General features: G+C 36.8%; 1 protein-coding gene across 2 annotated transcripts in view; it reads right to left on the bottom strand.

Moving 5' to 3' along the window:
• Positions 1 to 23,819, bottom strand: part of PATJ (PATJ crumbs cell polarity complex component) — a 336,896-nt gene that overhangs the window by 290,617 nt on the left and 22,460 nt on the right. For both annotated transcript variants that reach the window (XM_040627217.1, XM_040627218.1), the window contains exons 7-12: positions 21,931 to 22,059; positions 11,669 to 11,887; positions 9,368 to 9,467; positions 6,878 to 6,969; positions 5,954 to 6,095; positions 2,404 to 2,550 (exon numbers count right to left, since the gene is read on the bottom strand). In XM_040627217.1, coding sequence (XP_040483151.1) covers positions 2,404 to 2,550; positions 5,954 to 6,095; positions 6,878 to 6,969; positions 9,368 to 9,467; positions 11,669 to 11,887; positions 21,931 to 22,059 — 829 coding nt within the window. The remainder of the gene's footprint in view (positions 1 to 2,403; positions 2,551 to 5,953; positions 6,096 to 6,877; positions 6,970 to 9,367; positions 9,468 to 11,668; positions 11,888 to 21,930; positions 22,060 to 23,819) is intronic.

A 23,819-nucleotide genomic window follows, 5' to 3' on the forward strand; every position in this document is an offset into this window, starting at 1 on the left:
TGCATATAATGCTTAATTACATAATGCAAATCATCAAGTAAAACAGGCTAACCTAAGAATTCAGAGACTAAGACTAATAAACACTAAAGAGCTTAACTCACTGGACGTACAAAACAATATCCATGAAATAACTATATCAACTGACATGTTGGGGATAACTAACGAAAGATCTTATTAAAAGCAAAATATCATTCAATGTGGGCTCTGCACCTTTGTGCCTATCTACTGTTGTCAACACTTCCGTAAGAAATTACGGTAAGAGTTCTACCATCTTTGTTAAATTTCTTTCGTGCAGCAGCTTCTTATCCAGTAAGCTAATCTGCAAAGTTCTGGATGAACTGTAAGCATAAAAATGACATTTCGTACACATGTATAAAATAATGACATCTCACCTACAATTCTTTTAACTCTTTCATCTTTCATTTGCACAGTGGAAGCACAGATAGTCATGAGTTTTAAAGCATAGCACAAAGCTAAGTACCAGAGGAAAAAGACTATTTTCACAGCCCAATAAATCCTGGGCTACACAAAATGACTTAAAAAAATTAATAGTAGGATTATCTGAAACAATTATTCAAATGGCAATGAAGGGGAGAATATGCCACCCCAAAATATGCCATTTTTGCATGTGGCGTATTTTGAGTATTTTTTGCAAGACCCAGCAGACTCAGGAAAAACTTTTACCTCTCCTTTAACTACCTAGAAGAATTTAGATATGAGGTCTAGACCAGAAAGAGCTATTACCAGAGATAACTTTTGTATCTGAAAGACCTATTGGCATGACAGAGCAAACTTTTAATTACCAAACATTTGCTCTTCTTAACATGCTGCAAATTACCCTCTTCATCTTTAAAGCCCCAGGCCTCCACCCCATTCCTTAAGTTAGAATGGCATATAAGCCTCAACTGTCCAACTTACTCTTGGGTCTCATATTTTTATGGGGTTTCCTCATCAAATTTTTCTCCCATTAATCTGTTTTATATCAATTTAATTATTAGACCAAAGAACCTAGAAGGGAAGAAGGGGGAGTTTTTCTGCCCTTATAATGAAAAAGACAGCTAACTTCTTAGCAGTTCAATGATTTTGGTCTTACTGTCAAGCTGAAATTACACATACTCATGAAGAAAAAAATAAGATTGATCCAAAAAGAGCAGATTAAAGTGTCTGAAAATACTTCTAACTTCAGAATGTACTTGATTTTCATGCAATAGTTCCATGAAAATCTATCTGGGTTCACTTGAATTTAAATAGCAAAGATCTAACTACAATCCACTTGGGTCAAAAAGAATAAGGTAAATTTCCAAATTATAGGAAATTTTTTAACTTGAATGAGGGGTTACTCCTTCCTTCAGGAAATCCTTTCCTGAGATGAGATAATCAAAGCCAAAACTTCTCTGGAAGAGGATGGTGTTAAGTATTCCATTTCATTCAACTGTCAAGGCTTTCTGGAGCACCTCTATGCAGGGAATTGTGTGAGACTGTTATTCAAAATGCTTGCAGAACAGTCAACTATGTAGCCAAGGTATCAAAGTACAAAGTAAAAAGACAAAGTTGCACATAAACTGAAAAGAAGATTAAAGTATAAACGTATAGCAAACTGGCAATTTGATAAACCATGTAAATATGTATACGCTATGAATTATTATGGCAAAAGGAAACACTGCTATATGTATACAGATAGCTAGATATCTATAGTTATATCAATGATAATACATGTTAACATAAGCACTAATTAAAAATGCTGACAAGATTAAAAAATAGTTAACACATACTAATAAAAATGCATGCAAAATTAATTAAAGATTAAACAATAACATGCTTGGTCCCCAACTGCCACAAGTGTTAAAATGTTGATATTAAGAATATCCTATTTTGGGGATGACTGGGTGGCTCAGTGGGTTAAGCATCTGCCTTCGGCTCAGGTTATGATCCCGGGGTCCTGGGTTTGAGTTCTGAGTTGGGCTCCTTGCTCAGTGGGGAGCCTGTTTCTCCCTCTGCCTGCTGCTCCCTCTGCTTGTGTTCTGCCTCTTTCCCTCCCTCTCTCAAATAAATAAAATCTTAAAAAAAAAAAAAGAATATCTTATTTTGGGGGCACCTGGGTGGCTCAGTCAGTTAAGTATCTGCCAGGGTCTTGGGATCAAGGCCTGTGTCCACTCCCTGCTCAGCGGGGAGTCTGCTTCTTCCTCAGCCTCTGCCCCTGTCCCTGATCATGCACTCAATTTCTCTCTCACTCACTCTCTCTCAAATAGATAAATCTTTAAAAAAAAAAAAAAAAAAAAGAATATCCTATTTTGTATCTTCAAAATGCCTCTAAAATTTCTCATATTAACTATAAAGAGAGAAAATGGTTAACAATTGAGAAAGTCATATTACTTTGTTTTGAATTGAAAGCTTTGTGCCTACCTAATTTTTCTAAGGCTTGTATGTTGTCATTTTTCAGATTATCCATTCTTTCTTCAGTTTCCTCATTCCCACCATCCAAATTAGTTTCCGTTTCCACTGCTCCGGTTAGGTAGTGGGCTGGTGTATCCGATGGTTCCACAGCAGTTCCTAAAATAAGAATTGCTAACTTGAATCACTAGCAGCTGAAGACCATATTTAAGTGAGCTTATTCCAGTCCTGTTCACAACCTCAATACAAACATCTCAGGTAACTTACATATAGGATTCCTTTATTGAAAAGGATAAGGAACCAGGCGCTGGGAAGGTAAGATCAAGATAAAGTCACTGACAAAGCAGGAGTAGATACTTTTCCACATAGCCTTAGAAAAGAAAAAGAACACTAAGGTCTGACACTCTTGTGGTCAAAGTGCGTAAGGAGCAAGATACGCAGAATAAGCCCATCCCAGGGCTCTGGGCTCTCCTAGGTTCTGGCATGACATCATCATGAGTTAAAAAAATAATAATAATAACTCTACATAGGTAACTTTATGAATTGGAAGGGAACTGGAGAGAATGCCCCTGGTTTCACTGGCTCCTCCCTTAGCTAAACTGAGCTAAGTAATAGGATATCCAAAGCTTTTGATCTCACGCATGCAAGTCATTACATATCTCTTCAACACAAGAAAGGTTGAACAGGAATCCATTTTAGGTCATTTTTAAATGATCACACGTGACTTATAAAGTATTCCTACCAAAAATGTTTAACCTGGATCTAACTAAGGCTTTATAGCTAACTTCTCACATGGAACATAGTGGATAGAGGAATAAGCTGAATTATACAAGGACAATTAAATTTAGAATGTAGTATTCTAGGGACAAACGGACAAATCCCTTTACAATAAGTCTGTGCCACAGAGGCAGGGGTGGGGGATTCTTCTAGATTAAGAAATTAAAGAAACATAACTCAGGCAGTAAGTCCAATGTGTGACTGAATCTTGATTTTATGAAGTTTTTCTTTCAGAGAGTGGGAAAAGAAGCTACAAAAGACATTGGGGGCAACTGGGAAAATATAAGTAGGTGTTAAGTATTTGATATTGGGGAATTACTACTAATCTTCTTTGGTGTGATAATGATATTATTATTACAAGAGAATATCTTTACCTTTAGAAACTATAGATTGAGTACGTAGGACTAAAGTGCCTGATGTCTACTACTCACTCTTAAATGATTAAGGAAAAAAGATAAATAGATGAAACAAATATGGTAAAACATTAACTGTTGACTCTAAATGGTGGGTTTGTAGGTATTTGATATATTATTTTTTGATTTTTCTGTATGTTTAAAATTTTTTTATAATACTGTTAACCCATGAACAATCGGGGGATTAGGGGCACTTCCCTCCCCCATGCAACTGAAAACCCACATAAAACTTTTGATTCCCCTCCAAATTTAACTACTAATAAGGTACTGTTGACCAGAAGCCCTACTGACAGCTTAGTCAATTAACATATCTTATATATTATCTGTATTATATATTGTATTCTTACAATAAAGCTAGAGAAAAGAAAATGTTAAGAAAATCATAAGAAAACACATTTGCAGAAAATACCAGTACGGTACTGTATTGGATAAAAATCCATGTATAAGTGGACCTACACAGTTCAAACCTGTGTTATTCAAGGGCCAACTATAAAAAGTTGAAAAATATAACCAGTTAAAAGTTCCTATGATCTTGGAGTGCCTGGGTGGCTCAGAAGGTTAAGTGTCTGACTTGATTTCCACTCGGGTCATGATCTCGGAGTCCTGGGATCAAGTACCATGTGGGGCTCTCCGCTCAGCAGGGAGTCTGCTGCTCTCCCTCTCTCTCTGCCCCTCCCCCCTCCAGGTGCTTGTGCTCCCCTGAACTTTCTCTCTCAAATGGATAAATCTTTAAAAATAAATAAATACTGTAAAAAAGTTTTTTTTTAAAAAGGTCCTATGATCTTAATATGACATTTTTAACCACACATAAAATTTCTTAGATCATTAATCCACTGATACATATGAAAAGCACAGCCTAGTGCTAGCCAAAGTACTGTGGCCAGAAGTTGCTAGTGTCCCTGGGGAAAACAGTTACATACCAGAGTTTATAGTACAGAGCAGTATATGATGTAAATGTATGCTACGAGCAGTATACAACTTGGTACACTAATAAGATATACAAGGTATATACACAGTAGGAGTTTAGAGGAGAAAAAGATTTAGAATGGTAGAGGAAGGTGGAGTTAGAAGTTGTGGTTTGCTTCAGTGAAACAGACAAATGCTGGCTCTGGAAGGCACACAAAAATGTTGTTACATGGGGCAGGGAACCAAGGCATCACCGTTCCCCTACATTACAGTGGCTGCACATAAAACAGGTGACTGCTACAAGGTGTGGTAAATGCTACGGTAGAGCACTCTACCAAGGGTGCTAGTAAAACCCACAGGAAGGACCTCTTAACCATGCAAGAAGTGCAAATGTAGTGTCAAAATTTATCCCAACATAAATTTAAAATGTAGGCATGCGCAGGAAAGAATTCGCAGATGACATACTTTATTTGATACAGTAGACTGAAGCCAACAGCTCTATCAGAGCTATTAGAAACCATTATGTTGCTATAAATATTTATGTAAACCTTTTAAGGTCAATATAGCATTTGTACAATTTGTACTATTTAGGCAATTTCTAATTTCATACATACGATGCAGTTGACAGGGCATCTGTCTTTCAGCAGAAAAATTTCCACTATCACATAAAACTTAAAAAGTTCCAATTTAAATATAAATCAACATCGGTTGAAAGCAAGGCTTCCAGGCTTATTATATCTTCAAAAGAGAGGGGGAAAAATGTATTCTTCTTCTTCTGACAAATTCTAATGGAATTATTTCTTACTCACTAGTTCTATAACGAGTCATTCATTTTAAATTGAATTTGTTTTCAGGATTGTCAAATTTTGTTGATCTACCCATTAATAACCTGGTAATTAACTAACTGGCATGCATATAATTATGTATTTGTTCTATAATGAAAATTTGTTATTCTTTACTAAAAGTAACAAATATTTCACAAATAAAAATGTCCTTAATAAAAATCCAGGTTTTATTTTTCCCCTCTGCTATTTCAAAGAGTAAATCAGGAGACATTAGAATCAAATATATTGTTAGAAGTCATATGAACTCTGAAGTGTGCAAAATGTCAAAGCATTAGACAAATGAGAGCCCCTAGAACAAAAGGTGTCGAAGTTTTATTATTCAAATATAAGTAATAAATGAAATTTAGAAGCTTTTTGGAAAAATGATTTCCATCTCCATTTAGAACAGCTCTCAGAGCTTAATGCATGTCAGGGTCCGTGTTCTGACATTTGGACTGGCACATCATAATAGGCAAAGGACACTCTTCTTCAAAGCACAAATGAGCTGATTCATTTCTCCATCACTGCATTACAAAAGATGGGCAATTTTTCCTTCCCAGACTCACAGAGCAACTTCCATAAGTAAGCTGTTCTTCCAAGCCCAGCCTATGGGGTGGGGAGAGGGATCGTGGCATTAACTACCTCTGTCTGAAGGCCATTCAAGTGGAGAAGCAGATGAAGACGTCTTCCTCCGAACGAGGGTTAGACGTACCACTTGCCCTGCATTTCGTAAGACTTCAACAACATCCTGGTTGGCAAAACCCTGAATATTCACACCATCAACCTAAAATATTAAGAGACACATTACACAGAGGTTTCAAGTTAGCTGCTATTTTCAATTCTGGCAGGGAGAATAAAATTAGGCCTCTATCCCCTGCAAATCACAAGACATCTCCTAAGCCAAGGGTCATGAAAGATGCTTCCTTAGATGGACCTGAAGGACAAAAATGCAAATGACGCCAACAAACATTTGCTTCTATGTAAATCACTAAATTAAATGTGTGTATCTATGTAGATATGTATGCTTATGCTTCAAAAATATCATTCAAATAAACTTTAAAATTTAAACAATTTCTACTAAATGGAGAAAGACCAGCCGGAATGGACAAAAGGTAATTACTATATTCTCTAATATATAAAATATCTCAAATTTGTATGTACTCAAATTACTTACTGTTAGTAGAAAAATTACTTTCATGAAGAGATAAAAAGAGCTGGTTAATAGCCTACTAAAATGTATATAAAATGAGTGAGTTTAAAGAACACAGAGGTGCTTGAAAGTCTTTTTTAGGAGAATGCTAGAACATCTTTCAGATGTATGTGTGTGTGTATATATATAATTTTTTTTCTACCAATACGGTTAGTGACTCCTTTCTTCATACACAAAAACAAAACAAAACAAAAAATCTAGGATCCTAAGAGCCAAATCAATGAGATTTCACTGAACTTAATTTTTTAAAACATTATGAGATTATATGAAGCCATTCTCCTCTCATATACACTATAAGCAAGGTAACTTTTTCCCCCCAACTTGATTCAAATCTAAAACAAAGGGCAGTAACTTACAGCAACTATTTTGTCATTCACTTGAATTTGGCCGTTGTGGTAAGCAGCACTGCCAGGTATTATACTTTTCACAAAAATCCCTGAAGCCTCCCCTGAGGTGCACAAAAACATATGGAAAAAGGAAGAAAGCTCTAATTAGACCTTGATTGCAAAATTCATATCAAGAGGTTAATTAGCTACAGGGGCTGACTTGAGGCTTGATAAATACTACTTTGAACACAAGCAGAGAAATTGATGGATTATTACAAACTGTCACCATCACAAGTGACCCGAATTTGAAATGATGTGACTGATGACTATTTCTGGAAAAATCATCAGTAATGGAAGCTTGATGAAATGCACTCTACTATAAGCTGGAATTCAGGAGAGCCCAGGCAGTCTCATCTTCTTCTCTTGGGCTGTCCCCCTTCTTCCTGCTGCCTCGGAGACTTATCACTTCACCAGCACTAAGACAGGAGTCTCCTACCTGGTCTTCCTACCTACATTTAGTTCACTGCTCATGTTAGCTTCCCAGACACAGAAAAGTACACAGTGTTCCAAAAAAAAAAAAAAAGAAAAGAAAAGAAAAGAAAAAAAATTCAGCAACATTAAATCACCTCCACATTATAAAATATTTAAATACAAACAAATGGCTAAATAAAAATTACACCTATATAAAAAGTATACATTCCAATGAGCAAAGACTAGAAGAGAAACTGGAAAATGAAAAACCATAACTTAGGATGATTTTATATTTTCATTCATTTCAAATGAACTTAAAATAATTGTCCATAGAAGAAAAATAAACATCAACGAATTCCTATCGCCTACATAATAAAATGTAAATTTCACAGACCTCCATAATTCAAGGACCTCCATAATCTGCCCAAACTTTTTTTTTTTTACTTATCTTCCAACTGCCATCCCTCTAAGACAAAAGTTCACACACACAAGACTCTTGATATTTCACCAAAGCATTAAGTATTGTCATGATGTTACTCCTTTTCTTATTCATTTTTTTCTTCCTATAAATGTCATCCCTTCTACCAAAATCCTTTTTCATGCCTAGCACAAATGCCTCTTTGTGAATTCTTTATTCCATCAAATTTAATCTTTCATCTGCCATATGATGATAGTTTGCTTATGGCTCTAAGACACATATTTCATTTATCCTTAAACAATTAAGTTACTTACATATTTCTTTCTCTGACTAGGTTTTTCTTATATTCGTTTTTCTATCCCTTTCAGAACTAAGCAAAGTAACCCCCCTCAAAAGTCCAATGAATAGAATAAAGCAAAAATTACTCTGAAAGACTACATATCAAATAGCATACTGAATTCTTAAATGTTCTAGTTTTGGGATTCACCACTGCCCCCCCCCCAAAGTCCCCAAAACTTCTTTTGAGAGTAAAGAAGTAAAATGACTCTTTTCTTTATTCAGTAACATAAACATCAGATTTTCTCAATTTTTTATTGGTTATTCACTTTCGTTTTACTTGGTGTGTATATTGTATTGTGAGGTTTACAAGAAGGCTCCAAAAACTTAATATAATAAAGGTTCATAAGCCACAAGTTTAGCAACTAAGCCATGATTTCTCTAACCTGACAGCATATTAAGAGCTATTCAATATAGTTTTTTTTCCCCCAACATTATTATACAATCCATACTTAGCTCTTTTGGAATTCATTTAAATTCTGAACCTAATAAAGGTGGCACTTAGAAAAATCTAAAGGTTTAAAAACAGTTATTTCATTAGGCTAAAATAGCACAAGGTGGTCTGACATGAATTTCATTCAGGACTTTGAATACATTAGCACTCTTAATCTTTCCACCTGCTCTAAGTATGCAAAATAATAATTTTTTTAAAAAATTAACTTTCTAATCTTGCTATTTTTAAAAAACTAGAACATTTAATAACTCTGAATTCATGTTACTAGCAAATATTTATCTAAAGGTTTATTTTTCCTTACTCTAAGGATTGTCTTATAATAATAGAGTAAGTCTTACAATAAAAGTTACCAAAACTTTGCATATAGGAATTGAGAGTGTTATTCAGAGATACTTGAGCCATGTATGTATTCTTATAATAGAATCCCTTTATATGACAGGAAAATAATTCTAATTAAAGAATTAATTTATTTAGTAATTATAGTAATACTTTTTGACATTCATAATATATACAGTAATCCTTTTACGTTATCACATCTAAAATGTCATAATATGTAAGTCACAATATTTTAAGTATATCTATCTTAGAAAAAGAGAAGATACAATTCAAATGTTAGAGAGTTGGACAATTAAATCCTTTTGTTAATGACAATCAAGTCAGCTATAAAACTGAGATAAAACTAATTCCCAAATCACTGAAAAGTAACTGGCTGCCACAATAGATACATGGTTTTACTGTTTAGTATTGAAATTAAAATTTGTAGATATTTAATTTTACTATCTAGAAACCTCAACATCCTTTACAATTATTTCCAAATATAAAATAGAAATGATTCATTTACCTGTATGAGCAGTTCCAACATAGCCAACAATTCTAATCCCAAGACTCTGTCCATCTTTTTTAATGAGTTCAACATCATAAGTTTCAAAAAGAGAACTGTCCTAAAAGGAAAAAACACTTTTAATTATACATAGTATTTAGTTCCATAACCGTGTGTAGTCAATTTGTGCATGGTTTGTCAAGTATTTCTTTTCAGAACCTGTGGCAGAATCTTAAGGACTTTTGATTCCTGGTACTATTCCTGTGTTTATGTTCCATTGTGTGGCAAAAGGAAGATTATCCAGGTCCATCTAATCCAATCAGGGGCTTTTCAAAAGCAGAGTTTTCTGGCTGGCAGCAGAAAAGGAAGTGAAATTGAAGCGTAAAGGCTGGACTTGTGGGGTGAAGATGAGGAGGTCCTGTGAGATGTTAGGGGACCTGGAGAAGCACAGAGAGGTCCTTAGCTGACAGCAAAGAAAGGAGACTTTAGTCCTACAGCTGCAAGGAACCGTATTCTGCCAACAACTTACATGAGCTTAGACATGGAGTGTCCCCAGAGCATCCAGGTAAGAGTCCAGCCAGCCCTTCATTTTGGCCATATAGGAATCTAAGCAGAGAGCCCAGCCAAGCCCACTCAGGCTTCTGACCTACACAACTGTGAACTAACAAAGTGTGCTGTTTTAAGCCAATAAGTTTGTGATAATTTTTTTTTTTTTGAGACAGAGTACGCATGAGACACGGGGCTTGATCCATGACCCTGAGATCATGACCTGCGCCAAAATCAAGAGTCAGATGCTCAACCAACTGAGCCACCCAGGCGCCCCTTATGGTAATTAGTTATATGCTCAACCAACTGAGCCACCCAGGCGCCCCTTATGGTAATTAGTTACACAACAATAGCAAATACAGCCACTTAGAAAAAAAACCTCAGGATAAATTTTTATCTGAAAATTAAAAAAAAAAAACAAATGTAAAGAAAAATTTAGAAACAAATGGGAAGAATGACTGTGAATAATAATTACTGGGAGCAAAAAAGATCAAACTGAAGCATACTTTCATTACTTGCCTCTAATTTAAAATACGTCTTTAAAAGAATAAAGTATCTAAAAACACGATTCAATTCAAAACACTAACATTAGAAAGGAAACAGTTGATTGAATCAAATTCTTACTTATCACACAGCTACATTGGTCCCCACTGCTGAACTGAAGGCTGTGGAGAGCAAAAGTAATGGAGGGGAAAAAGTGGCTGTAACCAGTTTGGAGAGGAAAACAAAAATGTTATAACATCTCAGACAGAAAACTTCCACTCACAAGGTTCCAAATAGGGAGAGGCAAGCAACTTTCTAGAATAGCCCCTCGAATGCACATGAATAATGGTCTTCCACCTCTTCCCACCAAAGTCACTTCTTTCTTCTTCCCCTGCCCCTCCTTTTAAAAACCATTTCTTTCCTTTCGCTTTATTACCCCTTGATTCAGAGCCTCTGAGATGGCTGGAGAGATCTTGGAATGGACCAGAAATTCAAATCCCAGCTTCTCAACTGACTAACTATATGGCCTTTTTTTTTTTTTTTTTTTTTAGCTTAAGACATGAGCGGACTGAGATCAAGAGTGGATGCCTGGCCCCTCACTATACAACTTTTAAATGAGTACTTCAGACTTGAGTTCCTTCATCTAATATGATCTTATCTTAATGAAAGGATAGGGCTATCTTGCAGAATTCCTGTGAGGATTTCAGATGACCTCAACAATTCTAGGTGTTTGATAACAGTAATGATTATTGTTACATTATTATAATGATTATAATAAATATTATCTATTCCCTTTGTTCATCCTGTTCCTACCTAACTCATACATTCACCAGTATTCTGTTTCCCCTCCGACACGTGGATGTCTCCTCACCACCCTAATGAAGTAGAAATGACAAGTATTGGGGTGCCTAGCTGGCTCGGTCGGTAGAGCATGTGACTCTTGATCTTGGGGTCATGAGTTCAAGCCCCACAGTGGGTGTAGAGCCTACTTTAAAATAAATAAAATTTTTAGAAAGCCTTTATTTAAAAAAAAAAAAAGAAATGGCAAATATTATTTTCCAATTTACAGATGAGTAGCTGAAGGTCAGGGAGCTTGGATGACTTAATGCTGAGAAACAGCAAAAAAAGAAAATCAAACTTGTCTAATGTCTCTAAACTGGGTTCTCCTCTGCGTCACTGGTGAGCACTGAGGCACTACTCCCACCCATGTGGCACTTTGAGTTGAAGGCACTTCTAATCTTGCAGGGTCTCATACCCCAGTGCTTAAGGGGAAAGAAAGGTTTGCATACTCACAGCACTAGGGCTCCTGTGAGCTACAGCAGGCAGGGCAACAGGTAAGGCTGCAGGGGTAGGAGGGGTTACAGAAATTGCACCAACTGGGTCTCTTGCAACAAGCATCCGGACTGAGTTTCCACAGTTCCTGAGCACTTGCGCAACCTGCTCGCTGGTCATTCCCTGCACATCTGTGCCACCAATCCTCAAGATGTGGTCCCCTGTCCGGAGTCTTCCATCCTTTAGTTGAAGAACAAGACAAAATTATTCCAAGAAACCAATGATCTAACTTCACTGGCTCATAACCAATTCATCGGACTTTCAATTCTGGCAGAATGGCTGACAGAGAAACCATCTATAATATGCTAAATAAAACATAACCATTTTAATGAATGCTGAATTGGCAACAGAGAAAAGCAAGACTTTGGGGGAAAAAAAAAGATGGAGAGGAGGATGTGTTCAAAAGGAGAAGAGTGACTAGAAGTCTAAAATGGACATTTGCTTGAGGGCATCACTTTATGCCTACTGGCCTAGAGCCAGGGTATTCATGGCCACAAAGATAAGGAAGAAATTAGGAAACCCTGGGCCTCAAGAAGGGAAGGAGATTGGATCCGAGGCCTCTGGCATCGAGCTAGGAACTCTGAAGGCCAACAAACTCAGTGGCATGTTTAAGGATCAGCAAGAGGTCAGTGTGGCTGGAAGAGGAGGAGCAAAGAGGAGAGTAATTGGGATGAGATGGAAGTGTTAACTGGAGGTCAGCAGTGCTGAGCATTTGCTCTGAGCCAGGAGGAAGGGAAGTCATTGAAGGGTCTGGAACAGAGAAGGGACATTACCTGACTTACTTTTACCAGGATCCCTCAAGCTTCTGTGCTGAAAATAGACTATAGGACAGGAAGCAACAGAAGCAGAGATACCAGTTAGGAAGCTAAAACAACCACCTAGAAAGAGATACCAACAGCCTGCAGGCTGGGTTAGCAGTTGAGAAGAAGTATTCTTAATGAACTCCGAACAGGCTCTACTGATAACTTCTATATGAGGTGTGAAGGGAAAAAAAGAGACTTAAAACTCCAAGTTTTTAGCCTAGGAAACTGGAAAGACAGAGCTGCTATTAATTGAGAGATACAGGACTACAGAGGAACGGATGGGTGGGAATAGAAATCAAGAGTTCAGTTTTAGAGATATCCAGTCTGAGATCCTATTAGACATGCAAGTGGAGATGTCAAATATGCAGCTGGATATACAGATTTGGAGTTCAGGAGAGAAGTCCAGACCACATATTTAAATTTAGGAGTCATTAGCATATATAACATATTTAAAGTCAGGACTCTGGGGGAATTTAGAGAAAGGATACATCATGTTCTACTGCTTAAGCTGGGGATACGTACATGGGTAATTATTATTGCTGTTATTATTTAAAATGTTTTATTTCTTAAACTAAGTGATACATACATTGGTGATTACTGTCATTATTTAAAATGTGCACAGCCATTATACACACTTTTTTATATATACTTTTAAATGTGTATATTTCATACCCAGAAAAGTTTAAAACACAATTTATCAAAAAGCACATCAGTTCAAAATGTTTAACATTTCCATTCTACCTCCATTTGTCAAATTCTTGAAACAGCAGATCCATCTGCATTTTGTTGCATCAAAATTTTGAATTCTCTTTATTTATCTTTACTATATTAAAGATTCCAAGGTGTAAACATAGCTGGTTACAAAAAAAATTATACCTGCCTAGCACTTTACAGGTCGAAAATCACTTTTCATATATCATCTCATTCAAAGAGGGACAACCTTAAATGAGCAAATGAGATTCAGAAAGGCTGACTGACTTGATCAAGGTCACAAAGCTAGTAAGAGAACCAAAGTTCAACCCAGTTGAACTGAAGACCAGTTCTCATTTAGTCCTTTGTCTTACACTTTGATACCTCCAGAGTGACAGTAGTAGACAATAACTTTACTGTTTTCCTATTCTCCAAGAAACGCCTATTACTGTCAAAACACTTAAACCGAACGAAGACGAAAAGTAGGTATTTTGCAACTGGGAGAGAAGGACAGCCTGAGAACAGAGCAATGACCATTATCAGGCTTGTACGGTGCTAGGCTTCCTATTCCTGGCTCCAGGAGGTACCATCTATAAGGTGTAGATGAAATTCAGAAGAAAAAATAAATAAAAATAAATGAAAAGCCTTAAAGACTAAAAAGTCTACTCTCCATCCTTCCTTTTCTCCAATTTTGCAGGAACCTGAATGAAGGTATTAGATCCAAATACTGAGTAAAAAGCTATGGACTTTGTTGTGAAGTCTGCAGAAGGCCCTAGAAGCAACTGGAAGAGGAGAAGAGGAGGAAAAGAGAAATGCAATTCAAGTCAGAAACATTTGCAAAGGGGCGCCTGGGTGGCACAGCGGTTAAGCGTCTGCCTTCGGCTCAGGGCGTGATCCCGGAGTTATGGGATCGAGCCCCACATCAGGCTCCTCAGCTGTGAGCCTGCTTCTTCCTCTCCCGCTCCCCCTGTTTGTGTTCCCTCTCTCGCTGGCTGTCTCTCCGTCGAATAAATAAAATCTTTAAAAAAAAAAAAAAGAAAGAAACATTTGCAAAGACCTAGAGAAAAAACAGATGCAAAGAAGTAAGAATTGGCGGATTTCTACTTTAAGCACTGATAACTTGATATTGTATCAATGTAACAACCTGAAATAAAGCAAGTAACTATGCAAGAGAAAGTCAGTGGTCATGATGAAAAACACCAGTAAAGCTGCCTCTGTAAATCAAACCATCCTTGGCCTGACCAAAGAATAAAGAATATGTCAAATAAGTGAACTTGGTTTGGCCAAAGAAGGGCACTTCACTGTAAATACATATTTAGTCACTTCCTAGGCACTATTTTTTTTTCCTATTTTACCTCAATTCAATTTAAAATGATGTAGATAATTTGCATCTGTCACTGAAAGTCAAACATTTTCTTGTTCCAGAAAAACAGGTGTTCTAAGGAATTCATAAGTGCAAACACAATCATTAGTCAGATTGATAGGAAAGACACCAAAATGACAGCTACCTTGTTGAAGTCCAGCAGCCCTAAACATCGAATTTTACTGATATTTTTTGATCAACATTCTCCTTCCATAACCTGTCTACTGTGCAAGAAAATTAAAAGACATAGAGTTCTTTCTGTTCTTTAATAGAAATCATAAATCAATGATAGCCAATAAATAGCTAGGCCAAGATTAGAGATATAGTGTGCTAATCAAACATTCAAATATAAAGGTTTATTAACCCATAGGTTCTTTCAAAAGAGAAACATAATTATGTATATAGCCTAAGATAGTATGGAAGTCACAAAAATTAAAAGAGCTAAAGTTTTTTTGTTTTTTTTTTAAAGATTTTATTTATTTAACAGAGAGAGACAGCCAGCGAGAGAGGGAACACAGGCAGGGGGAGTGGGAGAGGAAGAAGCAGGCTCCCAGCGGAGGAGCCTGATGTGGGGCTCGATCCCAGAACGCCGGGATCACGCCCTGAGCTGAAGGCAGATGCTTAACAACTGTGCCACCCCTAAAACAGCTAATGTAATAGGGTACCCCACATCATAGAGAAAAGGCTAAAAGTATCATTTATTTACCTTTTTTTAAAAAAAAAAGATAAAATACTTTAATCCAAGTTAGCAGGTACAGGCTAAAAAATATATTAGTTTGCATTTTAAATTTCATGATAGGCAGTTTGGATGATAATTTCAATTCAAAAAAATAATTGAGGGGCACCTGGCTGGCTCAGTGAGTAGAGCGTAACTCCTGACGTAAAGATTGTGAATTCAGGCTCCACGTTGGGCATGGAGGCTACTTAAAAAAAAAATAAAAAAATTTTTAAATGTATTTTAATAAATAAAATATTTGAAAACCTAAATGAATTCAGGTTTGAGCTACAAAATAAAGCACATCCTTTTCTTTGAAAACTAAAACACAGAAAATACAATTATTACTAGTTTTGACTCCAGGCCAGTTCTATCATTGGTCTTTAATTAAAAGGCAACATAACATAGGCAGGAAATAGCAACTTTATAATTTAAACACTCTTTCCCTCAAAGAATTAAAGATACTACATCTAAAAACATCTATCCCATCCTCCTCAAATTCCCAGAGCCCTCTTCAACTGATTTTTAAGGATAAGGAAAAGATCTGTTTACAGACTCACTCAAAGCAAAATTTCTTGAGAATAATCAACTAGGCAGCAGACTCAAGCTGGGCCTTGCTTATCCTAGACTGAAAATTCCTCATAGTACACACCCACCCTCCAATCTCTGCTTGGTTACATTCCTTCTTAGTTTGAAAGATTACTGGATAGTTAACATGACTCATAATATAATTGCCTAATACCAAAAAGTCAGTAATTCAGGGCAACTTTTAAATAGACTGCATCGTTAGAGTTACCTTCCAGGGAAAATGGGGTTCACTCAGTGCACCTCATTACCCTAGAATTTCTCCAGACCACTTCCGTCAAATGAAGTTTTACACTGTGCATTTTTAATTAAAAACAAAACAACAAAAAAACTTCGGTTGAAAATTTTTGAAGTTTTTGTCATAGCTGAATAGAATGCTCAAAAGATGTATGTTTCAGTTACTGTGAGTTTGGGAGACTGAGCTTACAGATACATAGGGCTTACAGACTTACAGGTTTTAAGACTGATGTAATATTATATATTATAGGTTATAGATTTAGAATATAGATTATAAGTCTTTCAGCTCCCTTTACACAATATCATGTACTTTTCCTATCCATGGAATTGGCCCTAATTGCATTTATTGATTGGTCATTGTAACTAAATCTCAACAAGTATTTCTTATAAAGCTCCTACGAATCAATGTTTTTCAATTTCATTTACTTTATAACATTAGAGGCAGTAGATAGCAGAAGGACAAGTACAGGCTTTGGAGTCAGACACACCCAAGTTCAAATCCTGGCTCTACTCTGATCAAGCTGTATAGTCAAACGTCAGTTATTTATTCTCCCTAAATCTCAGATCCCTCTTAAGCAAAATGGGAATAAATCCCTCACTCATTGATTTGTGAGCATTAAACTCAATACTATATGTAAAGTCTTTAGCCTAATGCCTTGCTTATACCAAATCATCAAATGCATCCATTTCTTTTTATTTTTTTTTAAGATTTTATTTATTTATTTGACAGAGATAGAGACAGCCAGCAAGAGAGGGAACACAAGCAGGGGGAGTGGGAGAGGAAGAAGCAGGCTCCCAGCGGAAGAGCCCGATGTGGGGCTCGATCCCAGGACTCCGGGATCACGCCCTGAGCCGAAGACAGACGCTTAACGACTGAGCCACCCAGGCACCCCAAATACATCCATTTCTGACACCCCTTTAGGCTGCAGTGATCTCAGTTAGGTTTTCTTAGGCACAGTCCCTCAATTGTACTCATCTTTTAACTATACATATTATCTGTAAACACAAAAGGAAATAATAGAGGGCTAGATCATGAAACTCTTCTAAATAAGAAATACTGACTTCCTTCTCTAACTTTCTATTACCTCATTTTATATTCTTTGAAGAAAGTAAGATTGATTAACCCCATTAGCTGAACATAGGTATCACTTTATGATCAATCTTGATCACATCTAAACTAATGACCTAAGACATGTATATTCCCTTACCATAAAGACTGCCATATTCAACAGTGAGCATTAATATTCAAAACAGGAGTACATTTTAATTAAAAGCAATAATTTCCATTCATTCTTTTAAAGCTATGATCAGTACACATGAGCAACAACTTGTACAGGCTTAGCAACAATGCACAGAGCCAGTTCAAGAGATCTTATCTGCCATTAGCTGAGATGAGAAGAGAGAGGGGATGGCTCTGTCTCCTATGTTTAGGCCTCACCATACTCCCTACAGGAAAAAGTCAATAGCTCTATTGCTTCTAGAGCTGGCTATTTACTGATAAGCTTAGACCAACCCTGGACAAATATACATCTGGAAAAGAAAAACATTAGATGAACTTTAGATAAAATAGATTTAAGCAATAAAAGACAGGCTTCCGAGTCAGACAGATGTAGACTCAATCTTGACTTTGTCATTTCCTAGTTGAATAGCCTTGGGCAATTTCTTAACAGTTTCCATATCTATAATTTCAAAATAAAATTTATGACTGTTTTAAGGATCACATGAGAATAATGTATATTAGGCAGATAACAACGTCTGGTATAAACATTTGCTTCTGCATCATGACTGATGGGCATACCCCAACCCCCTCCTTGATGACCTGAAATAGTGACAATCCCTTCCAGTAAAGGCTTAAATTCAGACCTGGGCCTTTCCCAACAGTGTCTCAAAGGGATTAATTTGGGAAACAGCACATCATATTCTCCTTGTGACAATTCTTAATGCACATTAGGATATTAAAAGCTCAGAAAATTCTTACAGTAAAAACGTCTATTTGATTTTGTTTAACCTGGTGTTTTCTAAATTTATCTGACCCTTTGTTTTTCACAGTAACTACTCTACTTTGCATCTTGAAAAATGCTACTCCAGCAAACAAGCCTATGAAAATTGCTAAGTTGTGGGGGGGGGGGCGGGAGGGAATGTGGGAAAAGATATCAAAATACTCAATACCTCATTCTTTTTCAGGTTACAAAAAATTTCCAAAAACCCTTAAGAATATCTTTTCGGCCACAGATGCGTTATGAAGATCCATAAAATGACCGGTCTCAGGCGTTTTGGTCTCAAAGACAATTCACACTCTTAATTATTGAGGATAGGGAAATGGGCATTACAAAGATGCTCAGGAAACTTTTGTGGGTGATGGATATGTTCATTTTCCTCATTGAGGAGACAGATTGTATGATGGTTAGTTTATGTGTTACCTTTGCTAGGCTATGGTACCCAGTTTTTTGGTGAAACACTAGTCTAGATGTTACTGTGAAAGTATTTTGCTGATATGGTTAACATTTACAACTGGCTGACTTTAAGAACATTACCCTTGATAACATGAGTAGGCTGGGGAGGGGCTCCATCAAATCAGTTGAAGACTTTAAGAGCAAAAACTGAGATTTCCTTGAGAAAAAGGAATTCTTCCTTAAGATGGTAACAGAAATCCCACCTGAGTTTCCTAAGAAATCTTGCCAGCCAGCCCTACAAATTTCAAAGTCCAGACTGCAATATCAACTCTTGCCTGAGTTTCTACCCTGCTAACCAGCCCTACACATTTTAACTTGCCAGTAAACATGTATCAAATTTATTAAACTGTATACTTTACCTATGTGTGGTTTGGTTTATTGTATATCAATTATATCTCAAAAATTACTGAGAATCTCAAAGAGCTTTTGTTTATTTGGTTCTCTCTGTTGTTATCTACTGAATTAGAAAATAGCACAGGGGTGCCTGGGTGGTTCAGATGGTTGGGCATCTGCCTTCGGCTTAGGTCATGATCTCCAGGTCCTGGGATCAAGCCCCACATCAGGCTCCCTGCTCAGTGGGGAGTCTGCTTCTCCGTCTCCCTCTGCCTCGTCCCCTGCTTGTGCTCTGTCTCTCTCCCTCTCAAATGAAAAAATAAAATCTTTAAGAAAAAAAAAAAAAGAAATAGCACAGAAGAAATTTTAAAAATACTTAATACATTTAATATACTAATATATATTTCTATCTATTGATGCATACACTTTTTAAAAATTTATTTATTCATGAGAGACAGAAAGAGAGAGAGAGAGAGAGAGAGAGAGAGAAGGAGGGAGGCAGAGGGTGAAGCAGGCTCCCCGCAAAGCAGGGAGCCCAAAGCGGAACTCGATCCCAGGACGCTGGGATCATGACCTGAGCTGAAGACAGATGCTTAACTGACTGAGCCACCCAGGCGCTATACACTCTTTATTTTGAAAATCAAAGCTATATTTTCTACAACAAAGTCGTGAGAAGAGTGGTATTTTAAAATATTTTTGGAAATATCTTTAATATCTGGCTTAAAAGAAGACAACTGGTTTTGCACATCTGCGTTAGCATTCAGTACGTTGCAATATGTTGTTGTGGCTGCAGTATATAAAGAAAATCTGGCCTCAGTTAGATACATAGTTGGAACATGGAGGAGTATTTTAATAGCAGTTCGAGTCCACTCTTGTTTGATAACACACCAAAACTTGACAAGTTGTGGTTTCTGAAAGATTAGTTGCAATGTGGAATCTGCAACTTCACCAACAAACTTTCAAATACTGTTTCATTAAAATCTATTGATCAATCCTGAATCCTGAGTGGACCTTTTCCCTATATGTTGTTGTATCACACACTGGTCTTCAGAAAATATAGGTCCATAGACTCAGGCAGATCTTCCAAATATTGACATATTTCATATTATAATATTTTAAAAATCATATTAATATCAGCAATAATCTAATCAGAAAAGTCTTTAAATATTGGAAAATGTCAAGCTTGTGGTAAAACACTTTTCCAGAATTCTAATTTTTGCTTGAAAGTTCAAATTTTATCATCACCCACAAATGCTGTCAGTTGTTTTCCTTGAAGTGACAGGCTTGCTTCATTCATTTTCAAAGAAATGTCTGCCAAGCACCCAACTCTGAATAACCATAATTTTTCTGTCAATTATTCTTTCAAAAATAAAAATGCTATTCCAGACTGGTGGTTGCCAGAAGTTGGGGGGCTGGGGGTAGGAGATGGGCAAAATGTGTGTGAAAATGGTCAAGAGGGACAAATTTCCAGTTATAAAATAACTAAGTCATCGGGATATAATGTACAGTGTGGTGACTACAGTTAACAATACTGTATTGTATATATGAAAGTTGCTAAGATAGTAGATCTTAAATATTCTCATCACAAGAAAAAAACATAACTATGTGTGGTGATGGATGTCAACCAGACTACTGTGGTGGTCATTTCACAGCATAAACAAACATCGAATCATGTTGTACGGCTAAAACTCAAACACTGTATGTCATATTTCAAAAACGTTTTTGAATGAGAGCAAAAATTTTAAAATTTAAATGTTTTCCAAATAAAAAAGTGGCTTGTTTGTCTCACAAATATTTTTCTCAAACCAACTATCATAATTCAGGATGCGGCAGAAGTGCTGTATGGTGCGTCCCATTTTGTCACACAATATTAAAAAGACAAGCACTTCAATGTCAAAGTTTGCTAGAAATAACAATTTTTTGCTGCACTTTCTTAAGTAAGACTGACTTTAATTTTTCCTCTTTTGTTGCAACCACACAGTGAAGAATGCAGTGACCACTGGCATGATTTGATGCCATTTCCTTGTCTTAATCCCATAGGTCCCCTGCAAGAGTCTCAGGGAGCCCCACAAAGCAAACTGAGAGCAGCTTCTCTAAATACAAGTGGAGGCTGAAAATAGGCATATTAGCAGCTCCACAGTTTGTGCAAAGATGGAACAACCCTTGAACAGAAATGGGGGGCTGAGGACTTTACCTCAAAGCTGCATTTGCAAGGCAAGTCCATTTTTACTTATGCTTATTAGAAGGGATACATTTGTAGGTAACTGAACATCACTTAGTGAAATTTACATATTATTCTGGTTCTCATGGACAGTTCATATACTATGGGCTCACTACTAAGTGGCATCATAACCAAATTTCTAAACTATTTTCTAAAAACTAAATGCAATGTTTAACATTTTCTTTAATGTAAAACTAAGCAGAAATAGTTCGTAAGTTTTAAAATGGCCCACTTTCCAGGGCATCTGGCTGGCTCACTCAGTGGAACATGTGACTCTTGATCTCATGGTTGTACACCGAAGCCCCATGTTAGGTATGGAGCCTTGTTTGGAAAAAAAAAAAAAAAAGACCCACTTTCAGTTTAAACACTGCTAAATAATGAAGTGTAGTCATTTGGCTTATAATACCAGAAAACTGTAATTCAAATGAAATCTACCACATACAATATTGGGACAAATGTTTATAATCACTGTACCTTCTGAGTTTAGCATTTAAGTCCTTGAAAGATACACTGGGAGAGAATACACATATTCAAAATACAATACCTATTAACAACTCTTCAACAAAAAATATTGTTCTCTGATGGACTCAAAAAGACTGTCAACCACAAGCCAAAAAAAAAAACAAAAAGTTGACTTAGGAAATGTTTCAAATAAAGCCAAGTGAGTGTATATTAACATTTATGGGAATAAAAGTTTTTTTAGCAATATTTAAATTCTAGTCATGGAATCATATATCCTAGTAACCGATGTTGTAAAATTACATTTCAAACCATACAATTTAAACCGTATGACACCAAAATGGGAACAAACAAGTCAACTTACTCGATCCGCTAATCCTCCAGGAACGATCGTCCTCACAACCACGCCACTTGATTTTCCTCCAACTATTCCAAAACCTAATCCAGAGCCATCATTAATGAGCTCAACATCTTCAATATGGCCCCAATGAACCTACAAATTAATGGCAAATAAAAGCAGACATGTTAGTGAAACACAGATGCTTAGCTTTCCAATAATTTCCAATAATTATTAAAGTAAAAGACATATCACAAAATGAACATGCCTACAAGTAATCAGGGCAACTTCCTAGAGGCTAGGAATGATCAGATGGTCCCTGCCCTTGAGAATCTTATAATCCAGTAGAAAGATAATCTAAAGCACAAATAATTAAAATATGAGACAGAATACTGAATAAGATACATAGCTTGAAGAGGACAGAGACATGTCACCTCATTCTTCAGTCTGTACCCAATATCTAGCATGATGCCCAGCACACAGGAGGAACGAATAAATATGTGTTTACCTGAATTGAATCTCAAAATATTATAAAGATTGGGGGGGTGGGAGGCAGAGATAAGAGGTCAAATCCAATGAAGAATTATGGAAAGCTGTGAGGAAAAGGTTGCATTTTAATTGCAGTATGGGGAGAAAAAGAAACACATTCAAGGAAAAGGGAAATATAAGAGCAAAGTGAAGCCAAGTAACAGAATGAGTCAAAGATTTGGTCAAAAGATTGGATTTACTTAACTGGATAAGCAAAAGGAATAACTGAAGGTTTTAAAAAGGAAGGACAGGGATATCTGGGTGGCTCAGTCAGTTAAGGGTCTGCTTTCGGCTCAGGTCATGATCCCAGGGTCCTGGGATTGAGTTCTGCATCAGGCTCCTTGCTCAGCAGGTAGTCGGCTTCTCCCTCTGCCTGCCGCTCCCCTCCCTTGTGCTCGCCCTCTCTGACAAGTAAATAAAATCTTTAGGAAAAAAAATGGAAGGACAGGAAAAAAGCAGTGGTTTAGGAAAATTAATCTGGCAGCAATATGAAGGATGAAATGCTGAGGACACAAGGTAAAGAGACTAATTAAGCAGGCTCTTCTGCAGGAAAGGAAAGGTAGGCCCGAATGAAGACATGATATACGAATCAGACTGAGAGATGTAAGCATTTTTCCTCTAACCAGTAGGCTTCCATCAGAAATGTACATTAGGGGCGCCTGGGTGGCTCAGTTGGTTAAGCATCCAACTCCAGATTTCAGCTCAGGTCATGATCTCAGGGTAGTGAAGATCAAGCCTCGGGCTCTGTGCTCAGCGGGGACTCTGCTTAGACTCTCTCTCTCTCCCTCTGCCCCTCCTCCCCACCTGCTCTCTCCCCCCAAATAAATTTAAAAATCTTAAAAAAAAATGTGAATTAAATTCACATAATCTAACTGCAGAACAAAATTCTCCACCTCAAGCTCAATAGGGTATACTTACTGGTTTTACTATTATACTAAGTTGGACAGTTACTATGCAAGGTTAAAATAACCAGGAATGTTGGGATATATAATCAATTCAGGACTGGAACAATATGTGGAATGTAACAATATTTGCTAAAATATGCCTGAATTAATGATCACAGCTAATATTCATAGAGTGTATATTTCTGCACCAGGCACTGTGCTTAGCTCTTCACATGCACTCTCATTTAACCCGCATATTATCTCTGTGAATGGACACTGTTACTAGCTCCAAGGAAAAGCAGAAGAAACTGAGGAGTCGAGGCGCCAAGGAACCTTCCTGATACGACGCAGCTAGGAAGTGGAAGAACGGGACTTGAACCCACCTTAGCCTGGCTCCAGAGCCCTTGTTCTTAACCACTATGCAAAACATTTTCCCACCCTGTTCACTGTATTTATTATGTAAATTGTGCTGTATAAATATCACTGATTACAACAGGGAAAATG

Source organism: Ursus maritimus, unplaced genomic scaffold (genome assembly GCF_017311325.1).
Source record: "Ursus maritimus isolate PB19 unplaced genomic scaffold, ASM1731132v1 scaffold_12, whole genome shotgun sequence".
Classification (NCBI taxonomy): Eukaryota; Metazoa; Chordata; class Mammalia; order Carnivora; family Ursidae; genus Ursus; species Ursus maritimus.